At 46.9% G+C, this 21,608-nt stretch overlaps 2 protein-coding genes across 4 annotated transcripts in view; one reads left to right on the top strand and one right to left on the bottom strand.

The window, feature by feature from the left end:
* Positions 1 to 1,284: 1,284 nt before the first annotated feature.
* Positions 1,285 to 21,608, bottom strand: part of Itgae (integrin subunit alpha E) — a 54,458-nt gene continuing 34,134 nt past the window's right edge. The window contains exons 20-32 of one of the 3 annotated variants that reach the window (XR_015631104.1): positions 20,782 to 20,855; positions 17,375 to 17,507; positions 15,813 to 15,911; positions 14,930 to 15,009; positions 14,154 to 14,228; positions 13,395 to 13,458; positions 13,208 to 13,315; positions 8,801 to 8,857; positions 8,456 to 8,551; positions 6,679 to 6,774; positions 5,326 to 5,424; positions 2,672 to 2,782; positions 1,285 to 1,592 (exon numbers count right to left, since the gene is read on the bottom strand). Coding sequence is in view for 2 of the 3 variants with exons in the window: in NM_031768.3 (NP_113956.2) it covers positions 1,503 to 1,592; positions 2,672 to 2,782; positions 6,679 to 6,774; positions 8,456 to 8,551; positions 8,801 to 8,857; positions 13,208 to 13,315; positions 13,395 to 13,458; positions 14,154 to 14,228; positions 14,930 to 15,009; positions 15,813 to 15,911; positions 17,375 to 17,507; positions 20,782 to 20,855 (1,083 nt within the window). In the remaining variant the exon portion in view is untranslated. 3 annotated transcript variants of the gene reach the window in all.
* Haspin (histone H3 associated protein kinase) lies at positions 9,019 to 11,806 on the top strand. The gene is given in 1 exon segment (NM_001398936.1): positions 9,019 to 11,806. A coding segment is annotated over 1 exon segment (2,256 nt). The 5' UTR covers positions 9,019 to 9,040; the 3' UTR covers positions 11,297 to 11,806.

The raw sequence follows: 21,608 nt of genomic DNA, 5'->3' as shown, positions 1-21,608 counted from the left end.
TGCAGTCCCATAGGAATTCTGTCTCTATGACACTGAGGCCTTCTATCAATCCTCACTTAACCGAGTCTAGCCTGGGCTACATAAGATCTTACAAAAAGAAAAAAACCCATAAAAACAAGGCCCAACACCAAACAAATTTTAATGAAAAAATAAAACACACAAGGATAGACAGATGAGAAAACACATAACAAAGAAAACACATAAAATATTACTGGTAGCAGATAGACTGTTGTGTTCACTGTGAAAGTCACCCTTTCTCTTCTAACACTCTAGGAGTACAATGCTTGGAGAAAGACTGAGAAGGGCTCAGCAGATGGCCAAAGAGAGGCCTGTGACGCAGGGAAGCCGGAACCCTTGACCTAGTGGGTTCGTCATTGAAGCCTTAGGCCAATCTTCTGAGGGAATTCCACATCCGGGAGGCAAACTTCTCCAAGTTGTCAGCCCCCAGTTGTTGCTGATAGCCAGTTGGGAAACAAAAAAGAACAATGTTAGTAGTCTGTTCTACCAAAGAGGGCCTCTCCCTACTGGCACTCCAGGCTGAACACCAGACCTCACAACTGAAAGACAGGGGAGAGACTCCAAGAGGCCACGGTCTTTCAGTGCTCTAAACAGGCAGAACTAGTCCAGCCACACCCCAGGCCCTGGGCAGAAGCAGCACACAGCGGGCCAATCTGCCCTCAGCCTGTGTTGGGCTACTGGACCTTGAAAACCAAGAAACCAACTGAAAAAATCTACCTTAAGGTAGTATATTTCCAAGCCACCGAAGCCTCTGCTCTCTTGCAGTCAACAAACACAACAACAACAACAAAACAACAACAACAACTTAAAAGAGTGCAGTGAGTTGCCCAGATAAGGGCCCAGGTTGGTGGTGAAGGCCTTTAACCCCAGCACTTAGGAAGCAGAAGCAGGGGAATCTCTGAGTTCAAGACCATTCTCCACACATACACATGTACAAACACACAGAGATACATAGACACATATACTTACATAAAAATAAGATAATCTTTGTTTGAAAGAATATAAAAGAATCAGGTTGGGCATGGTGGTGCTCCCCCTTTAATCTTAGCACTCGGTTGGCAGAGGCAGGCAGATTTCTGTGAGTTCAAGGCCATACTGGTCTACTTAGTGAGTTCCAGGGCAGCCAGGGCTATATACAAACAAGGGTTATGTCTTAAACAAAATAAAAAAAAGATGTAATTAATGCTTTTAATAGGAATAAGACTTTGGTCTATCAGTCATCAAAATGCATGGCAAACTGTGGGAAACATGTACACATTAAAGGCATCACTGTAAAGGTAAATTTATTTATTACCGCATGTCCCAAGTTTCCCTTTTTTCACAATTCACAGACACTGTGGAGATAATGTGTGGCTACGAACAACACTCTACAGTTTGTTTGATGTTGCTAGATTGTCCTAAAGAGAGTAAGGAGCCCCGACAGGGGGTATCCGGGCTTCTTCCAGACTGCCTCAAGCTCCCTCCTTCAGGTGAGGAAGCAGGGGCTAATCTTCGAGCAGACTGTCAGACTTCAGCTGTGCCTTCCTTACGCTCTCCAAGTTCAGCTGTTTATATTTTCTTTTGAAAAAGCCACACTGAAACAAAGAGGGGGGGAAGCCTCATGAGCAACCTGAGGTAGCCGCCTGCTTTAGAAACCATCTTCTGGCTGTCGATAAACACCTCTAGATTCCTGCTTAAGCTCTACCACCACCACCACCCCTACCACCACCACCACCACCACCACCACCACCCCTACCACCACCACCACCACCCCTACCACCACCACCACCACCCCTACCACCACCACCAGCTTTCTCCAATCTCTCAGACCCTTCCGGGCTGCCTTCCTGGTGCCTAACAAGAGTTGACCTCCTGAGGTCCTTTGAGCCACCAGAGGATTTAAACACCTTCAAGTGGGAGTGCTATGGGTTTGGTCCTGCTGAACCTAATCCTCTTTCTGGGAGCATATCCAGGACAGCCCACCATACTGAAGACATAAAGGTTGCACTCAACCTCCCATATCTAGACGCTCAGAATCTAGGAATGGGGGAAATGGCACTGAGGTGTCCTGACTGCCAAATGTAAGGGTTTCAGAAGGGAGCTCTCAGGCCTGGCACAGAAGCCAGCAGAGAGCATGCAGGAGCCTAGTTAAGCTTTCCCGGAAGCGTGTGTGAAAGGTGAGAGGGTGGAAACTGGCCCTCCTGGCAAGAGTAGCTGTGTGCCACAATAGGGAGTCGTGAACCTATTTAGGGAATGTTCAACTGATCTGGAGGGGGAAAAAAAAGCAAGACTTATGGGTGTGAGGGACAGAGGCCAGGACATACAGGGCCTCAAGAGAGTGGACTCTGGGATAGGGACTTTAAAGGGGGTGACAATCAGATATGTCTTAGGAACAAACTCTCTGTGCTCAAACACTTCAATCCGGCTTGCTGAGATCTGGTCTGTGGCTATGGATTGCACTGCTAAATTCTTCTATTCAGTTCTTTTTTTTCCCACAGAGAGCTTGCCAGGTTCACTTGCCTAAACAGGATACATAGCTTCAACAGGAAAGAAAAGAGACCACTAGGCCAGAGTAGGTGCACTAGGTCTGAGGTTAGCTGTCCTCAAAGGTACCGATAGCAATTGCAGAGCCCAGTGCCTTCTCCTTCTTACAGACATAAAGAGCAGAACTGACCTTGAACAGAATGGCTATAATCACGACCAGGACCAGGAGGCCTCCGATACTGCTGCCAATGATTAGAGGCAGGGAGTGTGGCTTCTCCTCCTTCAGGAAGATGACTGTGATCTGGATAACAAGATGTTCCAATAAGTCAGTAAGTTACAAAGGAGGAAGGGACTCCACTTGCTATTTTAAGGAGCAAAAGGTAAGGACTTGGTAACAACCTGGCTATTGATCAGGACTGACTGACGACACACAGCAAGAAGCTGACCATCCCCTGACACAGCACTTTTACATCACCTAAAAATCATCTAATGACCACAGTATTTCACAAGAAACTATTCTGGTCTCTGATCTAAATGAGCGAGGTCATCAGGAGACATGACCTTGTCTGAGAACACTCTCACCGCACACAGATCCTTTAGCAGCTGTACTGGTCTGTGTTACTGTCTCTGAAGCGATGACCTGTTTAAATGATCTGAGTCCTTTTCAACTCAAGTCTGACAGATGTTTTTAAATCTTGTATAAATGTCTAAAGTCTCTGGCAATACATTTTCCTACAGGAAATGTCTGGCCGGGCTGTCCTGCTGTTCACCAGGCTGAGTGCAGTCTTCAGGGACACTGGGAAGTGCAAAAGTGGATCCATCCATGGCATTGCAGGGCTCCTCTGTTATAAGTCATCTCCAGTCATTTCCTAAGGACCTCATTAGCTCAGAACACTTCTCTCACCCTGAGCGCTGAAAAGCTCTACCATCTCCTGACTGGAACCTGTCCTTCCTGGGTAGCAGTGGGAGCATGTTGCCAGGACACAGAACCAGGGGATCATCATGAATTCCCTATTACAAGATACTGAGTTCCCTTCAGGCCAGCACATAGGCACCAAGGTCAGGCATGCTTTGGAGAGATTTCCATACAGGGTAGACAGTTACTCAACTCACCGTTGAGGCCTCCCTGGCTAAGTTATAAATGTAAGTGACTCAGGACTGGCCCTCTGGGCCACACTTAGCCTACAGGTAAGCCAAGCTTTACAGGACTAAGTTCTGACCTTGAAAGTAGGAAGGGAACAGAGCAACAGAGCCAGAGTGGGAGACAGGAACGGAGAGACAAAGGATTGAAGTGTAGGGGAAGGGAGACAGGACTCTGGAACCCAGGCTGAGGAATGAAGGGAGCGCCATGATGACAGGGGCACAATACGACAGACTGGAGTGGAAACAGCATCCCTGTTCTCAAAGCCTTCTTCCTTTGTCCCCTTTGAAATGCACAGGTTCTCCCCAAAGTGACCCAAAGCTATCCCAGAAGAGTATCCTTTGCTGGTGACAGAGGGTGTCCCTGCACTATAAAAGCATGTAAAGACTCTCCTTGGAGCTTTCAGGAAGTCCCTTCCTGAAAATGGAGGGTACGTGAAGAAAACTCTTCCTGCTAATTTCCTGTTCCCTGCCTTGTATTCTGTCATATGGAAATACTAGTTGAACATCCCTCACCCGAAACTCCCAAATTCATCCTACTCCAAATTCCAAGCCATATTTAAAACTTTCAAAACTAACTTGATGTGCATGGGTGTTTACCTGTAAGTTTACCTGTGCAGCACTTGTGAGCCTGGAGCTCACAGAAGAGGGCATCAGATCAAGATCAAGTGGGGGCTGGGCCCACCCAAAGAGTAGCCACTGCTCTTAACCACTGAGCCATCTCTCCAGGCCCCCAGATCCTTTTTTTTTTTTTTTTAAACTATTATACTGGCATTCAAAACATTTTGGAGTTTGGAGTAAGTCAGTTTTTTGGATTTTCACATTACAGAAGCTCAGCTAGTCTGCAAAATTCCAAACTCTGAAAAACTCTCAAGTGAAGTCTGACAATGGATTCTCAACATTTAGATCAACTGAAGATTTGACAACTCTGTGCTGGCCACAGGGTAAGGTGTGGCCATCAAACAAGGATCAAAGCAGGAGTGTGCCTCCCTCCCCCTCTCTCTCTAAACAGGCCCAGGTGTGGTATAACATGGAGTTCCCCCTTACTTGTCAGTCAAAGACAACGGGATACATGGCTATTTAGAATCCTAGATCATGGTACATCCCCCATCACCGGAACCACTTCACACAGAGCACCAAGTTTAGAGAAAAGAACATGCATCTAAGAAATGGTTGAAGTAGCTGCCTTTGGAAACAGGGCTAGGCTGTGGGGAAGAGGAGGATGAAAGAGTCATTGTTTCAGTTGGTGCCTTTCTGTTAGGCTTGGATTTCAATAACATCGTTTGCTTGTTTGTTTATTTATTTAGGTATTTTGAGACAGGGCTTCTCTGTGTAGCCTGGCTGTCCTGGAACTCACTCTGTAGCCCAGCTGGCCTGGAACTCAGAGATCTGCCTGCCTCTGCATTGTCGGGCCCCCCCCCCCCACCAAGCCTGGGACTGAAGGTGTATATTTTCCCTCCAGCTTAATGATACTACTTTATGAAAATACACTTTTTAAAAAAAATCTAGGCAGTGTGATTAAAAATAAGGGGAGACAGAAAAGAAAGGAAAGAAAGAGCTTGTGTTTGCCGCAGCAGGGATGACTGAAGACGGCTAATCGCTGTTACTAAAACCATCACATTTTGTGAGTTTATTGTTACTGAATAAAGTCTGACATTTCAGAAAGACGCACACATGTTCATCTATGTATATGACATAGTTTACCCGTGACATTGCGGTGGTGCAGACCTGAAATCCCGACACCAAGAGGTTACAACAAGAGGACCCAGAGTTCTAGGCCGGTCTGTGCAGAACTCAGAAACCCTGTCCCAAAATAAGTTAACAAATCTTCAATATAAAAGAAAACAAGATTTTTCTGGAGAAAGCAATTGAATCGTTACGCTTAGCAGTCCTGTCTCCCATGGTTTCCTGTGCTGAGGGACCATGCCTAACTGAATGCTTACAGTTCGCACTGAACCACTCAGTCTCTAGCAAGAGCAGCTGCACTCTCTCAAAGCAGCTGCTTATCCAGGGAGGTGAATGTCAGCAAGAATTCAAACGCAGAGGCAGGCACAGGGGCACATTAATCCCAGCACTTGGGAGGCAGAGGCAGGGGGATATCTGTGAGCCTAAAACAGCCTGGTCTATAGCAGTAAGTTCCAGGACAGCCAGGGACATGTAGAGAGACCTTGCCTCAAACAAACAAACAAGAAAGGAAAGAAAAATAACAAAATTCAGGGGTTGGAGAGATGGCTTAGTGGTTACGAGCACTTTGGGCTCTCCTAGAAGACCTGGGTTCAGTTCCCCGTATCCATGTGGAGGCTCACAACTACCTGTACCTCCAGTTCTAGGGTATCCAATGGCCTCTTCTTTCCCCTTTAGATTTATGTATTTAATTTACGAGTATTTTGACTGCATCTGTGAACCATGTGCACATGGCACCTGCTGAGATCCGAACAGATCCTCGAACAGGAATCAGAGATGAATGTGAGCCCCTAAGTAGGTGCTGGGAACTGAACCTCAGGCTTCAGCAAGAGCAGCCTACACTCTTAAACAGTGAGCCATCTCTCCAGTCCCCAACACCCTCTTCTGCCTTCTGTGGGGACCAGGCACACATGTGGCGCACAGACACAGGGGCAGACAAAACACCCATGCATATGGAGTAAAATTTAAAAAGGAAAAGAATGAGCATGCAGGACCATGTGCACGAGAACGTTTAGCCCAAACCACAGGCATCAGCTTGGCTTTGTTCATGTTTTTGAAAAATGAACTCCAACACTTCTAATGCTTGGTCTATGTCCTACAAAGGAATTAGGCACTGAGCATGCTCCTGCTCAACCCTGTAACAGACACTAATGTTGCACACTAGGAAGACATCTTATGTACTCAAAAATAACTTCTTGCATAGGAAATGTTTTAACTATTTCCTAAGTTATTTTCAAAATCAATAGATTTTTAAACTAAGCACCCACCACTATTGGTTCCTGTTTCACAAAAGAGAAACTGAGGCAGAAGCTTGGGGTCCCAAGGGCAGTTGGTAGTGCAGACAAGGCCAGAAGTGACAATGGCTTTCGTTACCTTTGTCCTGTGGTTCTCTGCATTCAGGCCCTCATAGAGAGATTTGTTGAAAGATATTTCACCAAGGATCTGCAGTTCACTTATATCTCTTAGTAACTATAAGGTGGGGAAAGTTGGGATGTGGGGACACAAAACATAGTTTAGACATGAGTTCATTGTTCTAGAGAGTTCCAACCATCTTTCCCTTCAAATATATCCCTTCTCCAATATTCCTTTAGCTTTCATAAATGGTCACAGCACCCACCCAGCTATCCATGCAACAAATCTGTAGTCATTCCCCCATCCCTCAACTTCTTTTCTCTTACACTTGACCTCACGCCGCAACCCCCATCCACAGTCAGTTCTGGCCAATCTTAAAACACCCTGCTGTGTACACGCCCCTTCTCCTCCGTCCCACTCCTAGCTCAGTTGAGACCATACTGCTTCCATCTCAACCACTGCACAATGGTAAACTTGATCATTTGTTCCCACTTCATAGTAAGGCCTCTCTAGGAAAATAAAATTTGAATAATGTCAAGCAAATTAACTACAGTACAAAGGCCCAGTGGCCACAATAACACTAGCAAGCTAAAAATTAGAAATGACAGATAAGGAAGAGACAGGAGAGAAAGGATGAAGAATCAAATACAGACCAGATCATGTAATTCTTTGCACCACAGTAAAGAAGTACAGATTTTAACCTAAATTTATCCAACTCCAAAGTCCACTGCTTCTGTTCATTTGGGGTTTCTGGTTTTTGCTCCTCCTCTTCCTCTTCCTCTTCCTCTTCCTCCTCCTCCTCCTCCTCCTCCTCCTCCTCCTCCTCCTCCTCCTCCTCCTCTTCTTCTTCTTCTTCTTCTTCTTCTTCTTCTTCTTCTTCTTCTTCTTTTTTCTTTTTTTCGGAGCTGGGGACCGAACCCAGGGCCTTGCACTTGCTAGGCAAGCGCTCTACCACTGAGCTAAATCCCCAACCCCTGGTTTTTGCTTCTAAAGGAAGCTAGCACAGTCTAATGCTAAACGAATTATTTCTTTAAAAAAAAAAAAATCATGTCCATGGGGGCTGGAGAGACGGCTCAGAGGTTAATAGCCCTGACTGCTCTTCCAGAGGGCCTGAGTTCAATTCCCAGCAACCACATGGTGGCTCACAACCATCTGTAATGAGATCCCAGGCCCACTTCTGGTGTGTCTGAGGACAGTGTCAGTGTGCTCATATACATTAAAAAACATATGTGCATGTATGGGCACATATGCGTGGAGACCAGGAGAGGAAGTTAGATCCTCCAACAGCTGGAGTTACAAGTTGTTGTGAGCTGCCCAACTTGGGTGCTAGGAGCAGAACCACATCCTCTGAAAGAGCAGTGCATGCTCTGAACTGCTGAGCCATCTCTTCAGCTCTTGAAGAATTATTTGAACTGGCTAGGGGGAAAGCCAAGAGAAAGAGAGCATGTCCAAGATTATGCAATAGGCTAGAGACGGTGAACTGAATTACAGCCACACTCTCAGTAGGGACAGCGAGAAGTGATTTCATATATATTCTGAAGGTGCAATGGCAGGGTTTGCTGCTGGGATACAAACAGGGATGTTGCAAAGAGGAGTCCCGGGTAATTCCAACGTGCCTTAGTATGGGAAAGGATTCAAGTCCCTACTATGTAACTTGCTAAGAGCAGTTTGGGACAGAAGGTCAATCGAATGATTTATTTTGAATGGCGCATTTCAGATACTACCACCCTTTCTTAGAGGATAGGTCCTCTAAGGATTGGACGACGCAAGTAAGCTGCAGCATCTGAATCTCAAGTACCTGCTTAGTGTGGCCCATGGAGATCTCTGCGGCCACGGTTACATTTTCTTTATTAGATGTGATAGCGCAGATCACTGAATGCCATTCTTCCACATTCTGCAAAAGCAAAAGGTGACTTTGCTTAATCCCTTTCCGTGCCTTAGGATTGAAAAATCTGACGAAGAGAGGGCATTCAAGGTCCCACAGTAGACGGTGTGAGCAGTTTGTGCAATTCCCCTTCGCCCAAGCAAAGTGTCGGTTACCCTGGCTAACAGGACCAAAGAGGCTGAAAGTCTCAGAAAGAACACTGCAGAAGCTGCAGCTCTCCACATCCCTCTCTCGGGCTCTTAAAACGACTTTGCTCACCTGAACAGGATCGCTTCCACACGTGGGCTCTTGACTCTGGGTGCACTCAGTGTGGGCCTGAAATGAGAGCCTTTGCTGAGCCGCCCTGCGCTCAGTCCCACTAGGCATCCACCCCCTGGCGGCTTCCGGAAGTTCAGGCGTGCTGTGCAGCCACCGGCCGGCGCTAGGACCCAGCGGGCCGGCGTGTGCTCGCAGAAGTCTCGCGGTGTTTCTGTTTGAAATGACGGGCGGGCGCCCGCCATGGCAGCGTCTCACCGGAGGTCCGGAACCCGGCTCTTTCGAACGTACGCGGCGAGGGGCGTCCGGAGGTCGCAGCGGCAGCCTGACTCGCTGGCTGTGAAATGGTTCCAGCCGCCGAACCCGAAGCTCTCCTTCAGCAGCAGCCTCAGCGACAGTAACCTGTCACCGGCTGTCGCTTCCGACAACCCTGAGGACCCCGACTTCCCGGGCAGCCCGGTGGGCCCGCGGCGCAGGCGTCCTCGGGGCTGCGACTCTCCGGACCTAACACACACTAAGAGAGTCCTGAGGCTGCGACCTCGGCCCCCTCAGAAGTGCAGCACCCCGTGCAGCCGGCTGCGACCGCCACCTTTCCTCAGCTGCAGCCCGGGCTGCCTCGGCTCGGACCTCAACGTGTGCATCCAGTCCAGGAACAGCAACGAGCTGGGCACCAGTGCCTCCCTTTTCAGCCCTCCGGCCTCGCCCGGAGCCCCCGACTCTCTGAATGCAGACTCTACAGTCCCCGGGAGCCTCCACTTCCGGGTAGCCTCCCTGGGTGAAGCGTCTCTGCCTTGCCCCCAGGAGGCAGCAACCGAAGAAGGCAAGTACACCAGGAGTGCCCCCCAAGCCGAAGCCAGCTTCAGGTCATCTCTCTCTAGCCGTGTGGACCCAAGGACCACAGAAGCTAAGGAGTTGGGGACTGATGGGGAGAATGTGAAGGAATCGTGTTGTGAAAGACAGCAGACGGGTAACAGACTAACGGACCCTGATCTGGCAAGCCTGGGAAAGAGAACCGCCACATGTAAAAAGGTTGTGTCCCGAGGAGTCGACCAGATAGACTATGGAGAGTCCAGTGCTCGCAAAGACCTTCGTGTACCAGGGAAAATCAGCAGGCCCAAGAGAACTGAACCACTCCGGAAAAGGAAACAGCAAGAAGCAGTGGGAACATCTCCCCTCCGCTATCACCAATCTAAGAAGAAAAGGAAAGATTCATTCTGCTCCAGGGACTTGAATACTAGTTGTAAGGATTCTTGGACCAAAACCAGAGCATCCTTCGGTTTTCACAAGAAGAAAATTATAACCAACGTGGCAGAGGTATGCAGCAGATCGATTACCAGCTCTCTCTCTAGGTCCTTCCAGTCTGAATGTTCAATTTCTATCCTGAACAGAGAAAACAGTATTGTTTCTTCTCCATGCTCTTCCATGTATTTGCTAAGTCCCTTAAAGACCCTGCACATCACAGACAAAAGGCCATCTTATGCTGAAAAGGTTTATGGGGAGTGTAATCAGGAAGGGCCTATCCCCTTTAGTGATTGCCTTTCTACAGAACAACTGGAACACTGTGAGAAGATTGGGGAAGGAGTGTTTGGGGAAGTGTTTCAAATAATTAATGACCAAACACCTGTAGCCCTAAAGATCATTGCTGTTGAAGGATCAGATTTAGTCAATGGGTCCCACCAAAAAACCTTCGAGGAGATCCTGCCAGAGATCATCATCTCCAAAGAGCTGAGTCTCCTGTCTAACGAGGTGTACAACTGCACAGAAGGCTTTATTGGGCTGAACTCAGTATACTGTGTTCAAGGACTTTACCCTCCCTTGCTGCTTAAAGCCTGGGACCAATATAACACAACCAAAGGGTCTGCAAATGACCGGCCTGACTTTTTCCAGGAAGACCAGCTCTTTATCATCCTGGAATTTGAGTTTGGTGGGATTGACTTGGAGCGAATGAGGACAAAGCTAACCTCCGTGGCCACCGCAAAGAGCATCCTCCACCAGATCACCGCATCCCTGGCAGTAGCAGAGGCCTCACTGCACTTTGAGCACCGGGACTTACACTGGGGAAATGTGCTCTTAAAGAAAACCAACCTCAAAGAACTCCACTACACCCTCAATGGGAAAACAAGCACCATTCCCACCCATGGGCTACAAGTCAACATCATTGACTATACCCTGTCCCGCTTGGAGCGGGATGGGATTGTGGTTTTCTGTGACATCTCTGCTGAGGAGGACCTATTTACAGGTGAGGGTGACTACCAGTTTGAGATCTACAGGCTCATGAGGAAGGAGAACAAAAACTGCTGGGGCGAGTATCACCCTTACAATAACGTGCTGTGGCTGCATTACCTCACGGACAAGATTCTGAACAAGATGAGGTTTAAGACTAAATGCCACAGCGCAGCCATGAAGCAGATAAAGAGGAAACTGCAGCATTTCCACAGGACTGTACTGAACTTCAGCTCCGCCACTGACCTGCTCTGCCGACATAGTCTATTTAAGTAAGCCAGGAACCTGCACTTTCAGAGCCTCACCAAGTACACTTTTTAAGCCTCTGGTACTATTAGTTAATCTCTGCCACTAGAGCAGGATGGAGGTAAAAGCCTCCCTGTCAGCCTCTTAAAAGAGAATCCTGTCTTTTAAAAGGTAACCAAAACGTTTGTTGACGTGATTAAACTTGCTTTTAACAAATGTTCTTTAAAAAAGGAAATGAACTAGACAGAGGAGAAGTGCATGCACCCTTTAAGCCCTCTTCCTGTCAGCGGAGCCTGCAGGCCTGAGTTGTTTCTTGAGCCTTGATACCTTATGTAGGATGAGCAAAACTGCTCTTGGTGTTGTCAAGATGCAAAGCAGAGAGCAGGAGAGACTAGAGAGTCAAAACCAAGAGGGAGGCGTGCACACCTGCGTACAGGAAGTGTGCGGAATGTTTATCAGATTCACTCAACAATCACAGAAGCACAGTTTATAGATTTTCAACAGGAAAATAAATGTCTCTGGTGGCTCTGATGTTTGAAATTTTGTTTGTTTTCATCAAGACTCTGCCTTAAAATCTTAATGGCTAATTTCCTTCTGTTTCTCCTAGTATTTTCCTATAAGTAAGTAGTCTCGTTTTCTAAAGCTCATCTTGGGTTTTGTTTTGTTTTGTTTTGTTTTTTTTGATTGGTTGGTTGGTTGGTTTGGCTGGGTGGTTGGTTGGTTGGTTTTTTGAGTCTCTGTGTAGCCCTGGCTCTCCTAGTACTCACTCTGTAGTCCAGGTAGACTCTGAATTCACAGAGATCCACCTGCCTCTGCCTCCCGTGTGCTGGGATTAAAGGTGTGAGTCACCATTGCCTGGCTGGCTTTTGTTTTTAAAATTAAGTGCACATTGGTTTGTGGGCTGGTACAGGGATTAGTAGGTCAGAGGACAACCTCAGGTGTCATCCTCAGGAATGCCATCCACCACTGAGACAGAGTCATTGGTTGTCCTGGAATTTACCAATTAGACTAGGTTTCTGGGATCCTTCACTTCCTTAGCAGTGAAATTATAAGCACATACCACCACACACAGCATTTTATTATTGATTCTGGGGATTCAACTCTAGGTTTTGTGCTTGTAAGGTAAATGCTTTACTGAGTCATTTTTCAGCCCGTGTTACTTTTTTGTTTGTTTTTGTAGTACTAAGTTTTGATCCAGGGTCTCGTGCAGGCTAGCCTTCTACTGAGCTGCATCTCTAGCCCTCTTTAGTATATGAGAAGATCTCTATTGGGGTTGGTCTTGTGCATTGTGTATTCAGATACTGAGTTCTAAGCTCCAAGATCCAGTTGCAGTCTGGACATGGGGCATTGTATTAACCAATGTGCTGTAAAGAATGTTCCCCAGTAATCTCTGATTGGACAATAAAAAGCTAGAGCCTGTAACTGGGCAGAAGAGAGGAAGGACTTGAGATTGAGGAGGGGGTCTCAGGTAGGGATGACGAGGACAAGGACAAAGTAGAGGAAGCAGGTCTTCATGAGGCAGGACAGACCATAAGCACATGGCCAAGAGAAAATCACCCTGAGGAAACACATGGAGCAGAGCAAACAGCAAGACTCAGTCAGCAAGTACCAGGGCCTGTGGTGGGGATTGTAGGTTAGAATAGCTCAGAACCTGCCCAGTTTAGTTAGCTTGCTAATAAAGTTTCTGTGTCTTATACAGGGCAGAGTAGGGCAGAAAGGCCTCTTAAAATTACCATTCTAGATCTCACTAAGTTACCCAGGCTTCTTACTCCATAGCTGCAGCAAGCTTGAACTAAGGAACATCCTTGTGTCATCCTCACAGGAAGCTGCAACTACAAGCCTGTACCCCCAGGCCTAGCTAAAGCTAGAGTTTTTATACCTTTGAGAATCTGTAGTCTCTGGAAAGAGGCGTGCTCATAGTAAAGAATCCCATTTAAATACCTGAGTCTTTGTCAGATGCTTCACTCTTATAATCTGTAAATCTCGTAATGTGATGGGGACACAAATTTGCAACTGGAATACAGCTCCAAAGTGATTCTCCCCGTGCACCTGCCAAGTAAGAGGAGCAGAAAGTCAGAGCTCGGTGGCTTTACCAGCTTCTGGTTGGCAGCAACTGCTGTACACTTACGTTGAAGAAGAATTCTTTGTGGTCAGAAGAGCTTTGGCTCGTGTTCATGTACATCACTGACGGTCTGCAATAAGAGGACATGTGTGAGAACTCAAGATTCCTTCCTGGCTCTGAATGAACTTGAGTGTTTCCAACTGAATACACCAGGACAGACAGCACAGGTCCTCAAAAAGACTCAACACTGAAAGTCAAAATGTGAAGTACTTGGAAGGTAGTTGGGACAAAATATTTGCAAGCTATGAAGTTGGACTACTCGGTTGGAGTTGTTTTCTCCTTTTCTCCAACTTTGTGCATCTGTGCATGTGTGGCAGTGCACTGGCCTGTCAATGTCAGGCCCCCTACTCTCTCCACTTTAGCTTTTGACAGTGTCTCACCCAGATATATGTAAATTGGAGAGCCATATGCCCACTTTTGCCAGAGGTAAGAGAAAGGACTCCTTTTGGCAGATGGGAACCAGTTTCACAAGTTCCTGAAGAATGCTAGCTTTTATTTAACTACCAGAAATCCTGTAGTCTAGGGTAAGCTGGGCCTAGACTCAATTTTGGACAAGTTAGTAGGACTGCTCTTTTGGTGGCTGGGTGTTGGAGGGAGATAAACTTTGAACCTGACAGTATCCTAGAGAGGTTGAGCACTAAGCAGCCTCCTCAGAGAAGGGGGAATGCCCACGTCTACCCTGACAGTCACTTATGTCCACACAAAGACTCCCAAAGCTGTCCTTGTTGCATGACTGTCACACATAGACCCCTTGGGAGTACTTACCTGGAAAGAACTGCAATGAAGGCATGCCTGAATTGAAGGCTGTGGGTCTCTCTGGCCAAAGACTTCTCATTGGAACTAGAAATACAAATGTTAATTGACCACAACTGCTTTGTTACCTTGACTTCCTAAGAATCGGCTCAAAGTGACTCACTGAGGCCACACTTAAGAGAATGTTGATTTTATAAGGATTTCTCAGACCCATTACTTGACATTTTAGGTCAAAGAATTTTCTGTTATAGACTTGTTCTATACACTGAATAGTAGTTATTAGCATCTGTGGTGTGAAGTACTTGGAAGGCAGTTAGGACAAAAGAATATTTACAAGCTCCACAGTTGGACTCAGTAGTCCTCCTAAATCATGGTAATCAAAATCAACCCTAGAAAGCTGGGCACTCAGGAGGTAGCAGCAGGCAGGTATCTGAGTTTGAGGCCAGCTTGGTCCACAGAGCAAGGGCTACCCAGAGAAACCCTGTCACAAAACAAAACAAAACAAAAAAAAAAAGGCTCCAGACACTGCCTCAGGAACAGAATTGCCCATGTTTGACAGCTCCTTCCCAGCACCACATCACATCCTGTTCTATCTTTCAACATGGAGGCTTTGCAGACTTAAGGAAGCCAGAACTAGGACTCTAGTTCAAAGCTCATTCTACCAGAATATACCCTAGTGTTCCTTTGCGTGAATTAAAATACTGTCAGTATCTTTGGTGAGAGGAAACTTCTGTGAGCTCAGGGATCCAAGGCCAGAACTTAAGGTTGCTAACACAGTCACTACTTACTTGGAGATGGTCACAGTGATATCTGCTGTCCTATTTGGAAAGATACTCTCCTCTAGCTGCCAAGTCACTGAGACATTTACCTATTTTAAAGGAGAAAATAAGTAAGTGGGGGAACCAGTCACCTGACAACTGCTTACTACTGGGATGGAATGCCAGGGAGTGGAACTCAGACAGATAAAAAGGTTTAGAAGGTGTGTCCTTGTTGGAGGAATTATGTCACTGGGGATAGGCTTTGAGGTTTCAAAAGCCCACACCAGGCCACTCTGCTTGCTGATCAGGATATAGGTCTCTGGTACCTCTCCAACACCATGCCTACCTGCCACCATGCTCTCTGCCAGGATGAAAATGGACTAAGCCTCTGAAACTCTAAGCTCCCAGTTGAATGCTTTCTTCTGTAAGACTTACCTTGGTCATCTGGCCTCTTCATGGCAATGGAACAATGACTAAGACACTGGCTCAGTGGCATTAGGAAACCCAGTTTACATTTCTCATGGTTTTTGTAGCCTAGCCACTGTTTCACTTAAGCCTCACAGTGCAAATGCTGAGTGAACCAAATAGACATTATTCTCCTATGAGCGAGGGAAACCACAATACAAAGATAATTTGGTCTAACACCACTTCCCTATTACCCCCATTTCCCTCTGCTTTCCTCAGGGAAGCCAACAGTGGCCACACTGTAGGTCAGAAAACTATTCCCCACACCTCAGATCTCCACTTGAGGGCAGACTTGGCAGCTGTAAACACTACTGAGGATGGAAACACGGAAACACTCTAAACACTACTGACAGCAAAGGGAAACATAGTAACCACACCTGAAAGTTACAGATGAGGCTGGGAGTCAGCGGTAGCAGGAGAGACACCTAAGCACAACAGATTCACTCACAGATGATCTCTTGAGTATGGGGTGACCAATCTTGCAGTTCATGACCAGGACAGAAGCGACTGGCTTGGGGTCATCACACTGAATATCTGGAGAGAGTGGCTGTTAAAACAGAAGATGTTTTATCTTTGTTGTATAATTTTTATTTTATGGCTAGCAGTGATTCGCCCACATGTGTGATTTGCATGCATGTACATGCATGGTACCTTCAGAGGTCAGAAGAGGATGTCAGATTTCCCTGGAAGTGGAATTAAAGAGGGTTGTGAGCTGCCATGTAGCTGCTGGGATTCTAACGTAGGTCTTCTGGAAGTGCAGCTAATACTCTTAACGGAGCCCTCTATCCAGCCCCAAGAGATGCTCTTGAGGAAAAGAAGTAGTTTCCTCACACAAATTCAACAACCAATCACTGGTTTGTCTACACGTCAGGCTTGGTCCCTAGCCTTCTCACAACTGAGAATTGAGTTTAAACCCAGAGTTAAGGGTAATGCTCTGTGAGCGAGGCACAGTGGCAGTGGAGACTGGTTCCAGCTGACAGCACCCTGTAGAGTCCTCATGGAGAAGAAGGCGAGTGTCTCACCGAGATGGAGGGAAAGTTTGGGCTCAACCAGGACTCCTCATCTAGATCACCAAACAGACCTACGCCCCGATACCCATCACTAGTTCCATTCTAGATATGTAGAAGATAATTTCAATTTTTCATTCAATATATGCTAACTTAGCTCAAGCAAACTGAGACCCCCTACCCGGGGGCAAACCTCTAGTCCCAACAGAGTCAGGTTTTACTGACCCACAGCAATGAGGAAAACTGTCTTGGAGAGTTTCCTCACTCGACAAAGGAAATGCAGAGTTGTCAGAGGGTTGGGGATAAGTGGAGTTAAGGAAAAAGGCTGTCCTGAGAGCCCCAGGGCAGGGAAGGGTAAAGGGATCGGCGATGCCATGGGCAGCATGATCCCAACTGGGTTAACAGACCCTGTCCAAGGAAAGCTGTGTCCAGAAACACTGTATCTGCAGCTCTGTACCAGAAACACTGTATCTGCAGCTCTGTACCAGAAACACTGTATCTGCAGCTCTGTACCAGAAACACTGTATCTGCAGCTCTGTACCAGGGGGCACTGGATCTAGTTCTCTCTGTCAAAGTGACGTAGATTCCCCAGACAAGAGCAGGGTGGTTTTCTAGTTTCCAAAAGAACCTTTGAATTAACAGAACAAAACATCAGTGCCGTGATACTTGGCAGCCACACAATTGCTAGCCCATCTTTGCAGCTGGCCTTGTGTCTGTAAGCCCAGCATGATGAACAGTAGGGTAGGCTTTTAACTTCCTCCATTCCTTAGGCATTAAAATTTACCTCCCATAATCCTGGTTAAGAGAGGCTGTGCAAGGAGGGCGTATTGTGTAAGCAAATGGTGGTGCCATAGGTCTGCAGGGCACGGAATCAGAGAGGATTCGTCTAATTGCTATTCCTGTATTGCACGGAGCAGAAGGAGGCTGTTGGCCATGGAATAGAATCAGGCAGGCAAGCAAGGAAAAGACATGGCAGCATGTTTCCCAAGTCCGTCACGAGTACCTTTTGTATCTTCTTAAACTGTAAGTTTCTGGGATAATTCAGAGCCATGTTTGTCATGTAAGAATCTTCCCCAGAGTTAGTCAGGCTGATGTTCATGGTCACCTCCTTTGTGATACCCACCACCAGGTCTTGCCTGTGAAGGGCGAAAGAGAAGAGGGAGAGAGAAAGAAAGAGAGAGAACACATCAGCAGTGTATTTAATCTGTAAAAGTCCTCGTGACAGAAAGCACACTCTTTCATTAAAAGAAATTTTATTTGTCTTTTAAAGACTTATTTATTTATTTTATGTATATGAATACACCATAGCTGTCTGCAGACACACCAGAAGAGGGCATCAGATCCCATTACAGATGCTTATGAGCCACATGTTTGCTGGGAATTGAACTCAGGACCATTAGGAAGAACAGTCAGTGCTCTTAACAACTGAGCCATCTCTCCAGCCCTGAAAAGCACATTCTTAACTCTCCTCTAAGATAAACTGTACAAAGGCCCAGATTTTCTTCCTTTTAACAGGGTTGAACCCCTGGTTCCATGTCCACCTTAACTGCTTAGCCACTAAGCTGTTTGTGACATTATAACCACTTAGTGGTTACCATGGCCCAAACGCTGTGCCCCATGAGCTCGATTGATGCTCAGAATTACCCGTCAGAGACGTACAGTTACTTTCCATCTTGCAGAAGAGGAAACAGAAGCCAAAAGACTAGAAGCCTTTACCACAGAGCTCATTTTTTTTTTCTTTTCTTTTTTTCGGAGCTGGGGATCGAACCCAGGGCCTTGCGCTTCCTAGGCAAGCGCTCTACCACTGAGCTAAATCCCCAACCCCCACAGAGCTCATTTTAAAACAGTTTCATGGGGCTGGGGATTTAGCTCAGTGGTAGAGTGCTTACCTAGGAAGCGCAAGGCCCTGGGTTCGGTCCCCAGCTCCGAAAAAAAGAATCAAAAAAAAAAAAAAAAAACAAAAAACAGTTTCATTCCGTTGCTCAGGCTCATCCTGTACTCACTTGTGTATCCCAGCTGGCCTTACAATCCTCCTGCCTCCACCTCCCAAGTGCTGGCTAACAGATGTGAGCCACAGTGCCTCTCTGTGTTTGTTTGTTTGGACAGAGTCTCACTTTGAAGTCCAGGCAGGGAAGTCTAGTTCTCATTTGATTTGGTAGGGGATCCATGTCCTCAGAGACGTCGAAACCCACTGCTACAGTGGGCTCTCAAGCGTGGCTTACCAGCTGTGTACAGTAGGGGGTGATAGAGAGCAAGCTGGGCACACCACATCACCTGGCAAGGAACTGGCTGCCAGGCTGAGGTGGCTGTGATCCATCCCCTCTTGACAGCAGCTGGGTCTTAAATGAGTTCCGTAGTGCTGACCCCAAATAATCGTGCACCTCTGAAATGGAAGTCTTACAAACATCCACTCAAGGGCAGGGGATCTGTCCTAGAGAAACCAACTCCAGACAACTGGTCATCAGCAACACGACACACATGGTAGCCATTGAGGGCATTTTAAAGAATGTCGCGGGGGGTTGGGGAATTAGCTCAGTGGTAGAGCGCTTGCCTAGGAAGCGCAAGGCCCTGGGTTCGGTCCCCAGCTCCAAAAAAAAAAAGTTTCACTTCTTTGGGGCTGGGGATTTAGCTCAATGGTAGAGCGCTTACCTAGGAAGCGCAAGGCCCTGGGTTCGGTCCCCAGCTCCGAAAAAAAGAACCAAAAAAAAAAAAAAAAAAAAAGAATGTCGCATGCTCCGCTCCAGCAAGCCCATCAGGAAGCTGAACGTTTGTTGGATTCAGTGTTGCAGTAAAACATCTGCAGAGATGGAAAGGTGGGCCGTATCTGCTGACGTATCACTGCCACTAACCTCATGTGGGTATTCTGGATTTGGAATATGGCAAGTGCCACTAAGGAACCATGTGTTGTTTTTCCTTTTATTTTATGTACATGAATGGTTTTGCCTGCATCAATGTATGCACACTGCATGCATATGGTGCCCTGGGAGGCCAGAAGAGGGCATCAGATCCTCTGGAACTGGGGTTATAAGCAGTTGTGAGCCACCATGTGGTTGCTGGGAATCGAATCTGGGTCTTCCGGAGAGGTCATTAGGACTCTTAAGCACTGAACCACCTCTCTAGCCCTGGAACTACATTTTTATCGCATTTAAATGTAATGACCTTGGAATTAAATATTCAGCTGGGACTAGGGCTGAATGTATTGGATGATGTAGTTCTAGATGCCTGGGTGGAGCCTTCTCCTTGCTCCCTACCTCTCCTGTCAGCAAATCCTAAGACTATCTTCAAAAGATAACCACTGCCTTTGCCTCACTCAGTCTGGGCACCACCCTCTTACCTCACCTGCACTGTCCAGTAGTAACCATTTTCTCCCTGCTGCCTAAGGTTCGTCATTGTCTAGTACAGTGGCTCACAACCTCTTTCAAAGTTGACCAACTCTTTCACAGAGGTCACCTAAGACCATTGGAATCCAAAGGCATTTATGTTACTATTTGTAACAGTGGGAAAATTACAGTTATGAAGTAGCAGTGAAAATAGTGCTATGGTTGGGAGTCACCACAACGGGAGGAACTGTATTAAAGGCTCAAAGCATTAGGAAGGTTGAGAACTACTGGGCTGGCAAGAGCTAGACTGTAAGATGTGAGTGCTTTGCTCCTCTGACCCCCCCCATCTCACATCCAAGGCCCTTCTAAGGTCCCATAGGCCCCTACCTTCCCCATGTTACTCCTTCTCCCCCTCTCCCTTCTGCATTCACATGAGGTTCATACCCCACCTGCCAGGCCTGCTACCATCACGGTGTTTGCTCTACCCACAAGGATGGTACCCACAGTCTCCTGTTACCCTCCCTGACCACCACATTTAAACCTCATCCCTTTCCCTCACTGCTCCCTCCCTGCCTGACTTATCTTTGCACCTTAACTTACAAGCCTAGAGTTGACTTATCTGTCCCTTTCCCCCTTAAGTACCAGGAGGGGAAGAATGCTTGTCTGTAAGGTTGACTGCAGTGTTTCCCAGGACTAGAGTCCCTGGAATAGAGTAGAACTACTCCAGAATTTGTTTATGAATTTGTCCAAGAGGTGAACCAGAGGAAGTTCTAGGAGTAAGGATCACTGTGAACATAGCATTGTCTAGGAGCTCAAGTGACCTTGGTTCAGGTCCACTAAATGGCCACTGATATGCCAAATGGTCTATGGAAGGACCTTCACTATTTCTCTGTTCCCAATCTATACAATAGGAAGACAAATCTTTAGCTTGCCTCCCTCGGCTGAAATAACAAATACAAAGTTGTGTTGAGGGCCATGAGGAGACAGGGAAAGGAACGTTCATGGATCTGGTTGTGGGGCGTGCCCAGGAGGACCCTTGGGAAGACATCAGCTGCAGAAATGATGGTGATGATAACAAGATCCGACTCACTGAGAGATGGCGGTGGTCAGCTGGATCTCAGCGATGCAGAACACTTTGTTCTTGCAGTCCTTCTCATAGGGCAGCTGGAACCAGACAGAGGAGCAGAGTCAACCTCAGGATCCTACCCTTCCCCAGTAACCCTGCCTCCAACCTTCTCGGGGTACTTCTGCCCATCATGTCTTCCTGCTTAGAGAAGCATGGCTCAGAGAATGAAGGCAGACAACCGGGACTGTGCCCACTTGGCTGAGAACTGTGTGACATTCTTAGACAACACGGGCATACTGTGATCTAGGCCTTTAGCCAAGCTCAAAGATGGGGTGACCTTTTTGGAATGAGAGGCGTGCTGTCATATTCGCTTTCAGAAGTTCTCCTCAAGATTGAAAAAAAAATTCTGTTTGAGTTTAAAAAAAAAACAACCAAACAAAACAGACTTTAAAGTATCCAAGTCCAGTGTTTGCAGCAAAGGAAACAGCCAGCCTCCCAGCTTAGGAGTCTTTGCCCCTAGCTCCCAGCAGGGAGATCACTGCAGCAGCTTTGTGTGGGGATGGTATCATAGGCTAAGCTCGAAGTGGGAGCCCAGAGCTTGCAAAGAGACCACCCACTCCCTGGAAAAGGAAGATGCAGTTTAGAAGTCACAATGTGGAGATCTATCTAATTAGATCAACAAATCCATGCTGCCTTGTTTGTTTGTTTGTTTGTTTCAGTGCTTAGGTTGAATCCCAGGGTCCACGCTCCAAGTCCTGTTTTTAAATTTAAATATTTATTTTTACTGTGTGTTGTATACAGTCCATGTATGTGAGTGTGGGCACGACGTGCATGACACAGGGCCCTGAGGA

This window comes from Rattus norvegicus, chromosome 10 (genome assembly GCF_021556685.1).
Source record: "Rattus norvegicus strain SHRSP/BbbUtx chromosome 10, alternate assembly SHRSP_T2T, whole genome shotgun sequence".
Lineage (NCBI taxonomy): Eukaryota > Metazoa > Chordata > Mammalia > Rodentia > Muridae > Rattus > Rattus norvegicus.
The sequence above is the reverse complement of the archived record's forward strand: the minus strand, read 5'-3'. Positions and strand labels throughout refer to the sequence as shown.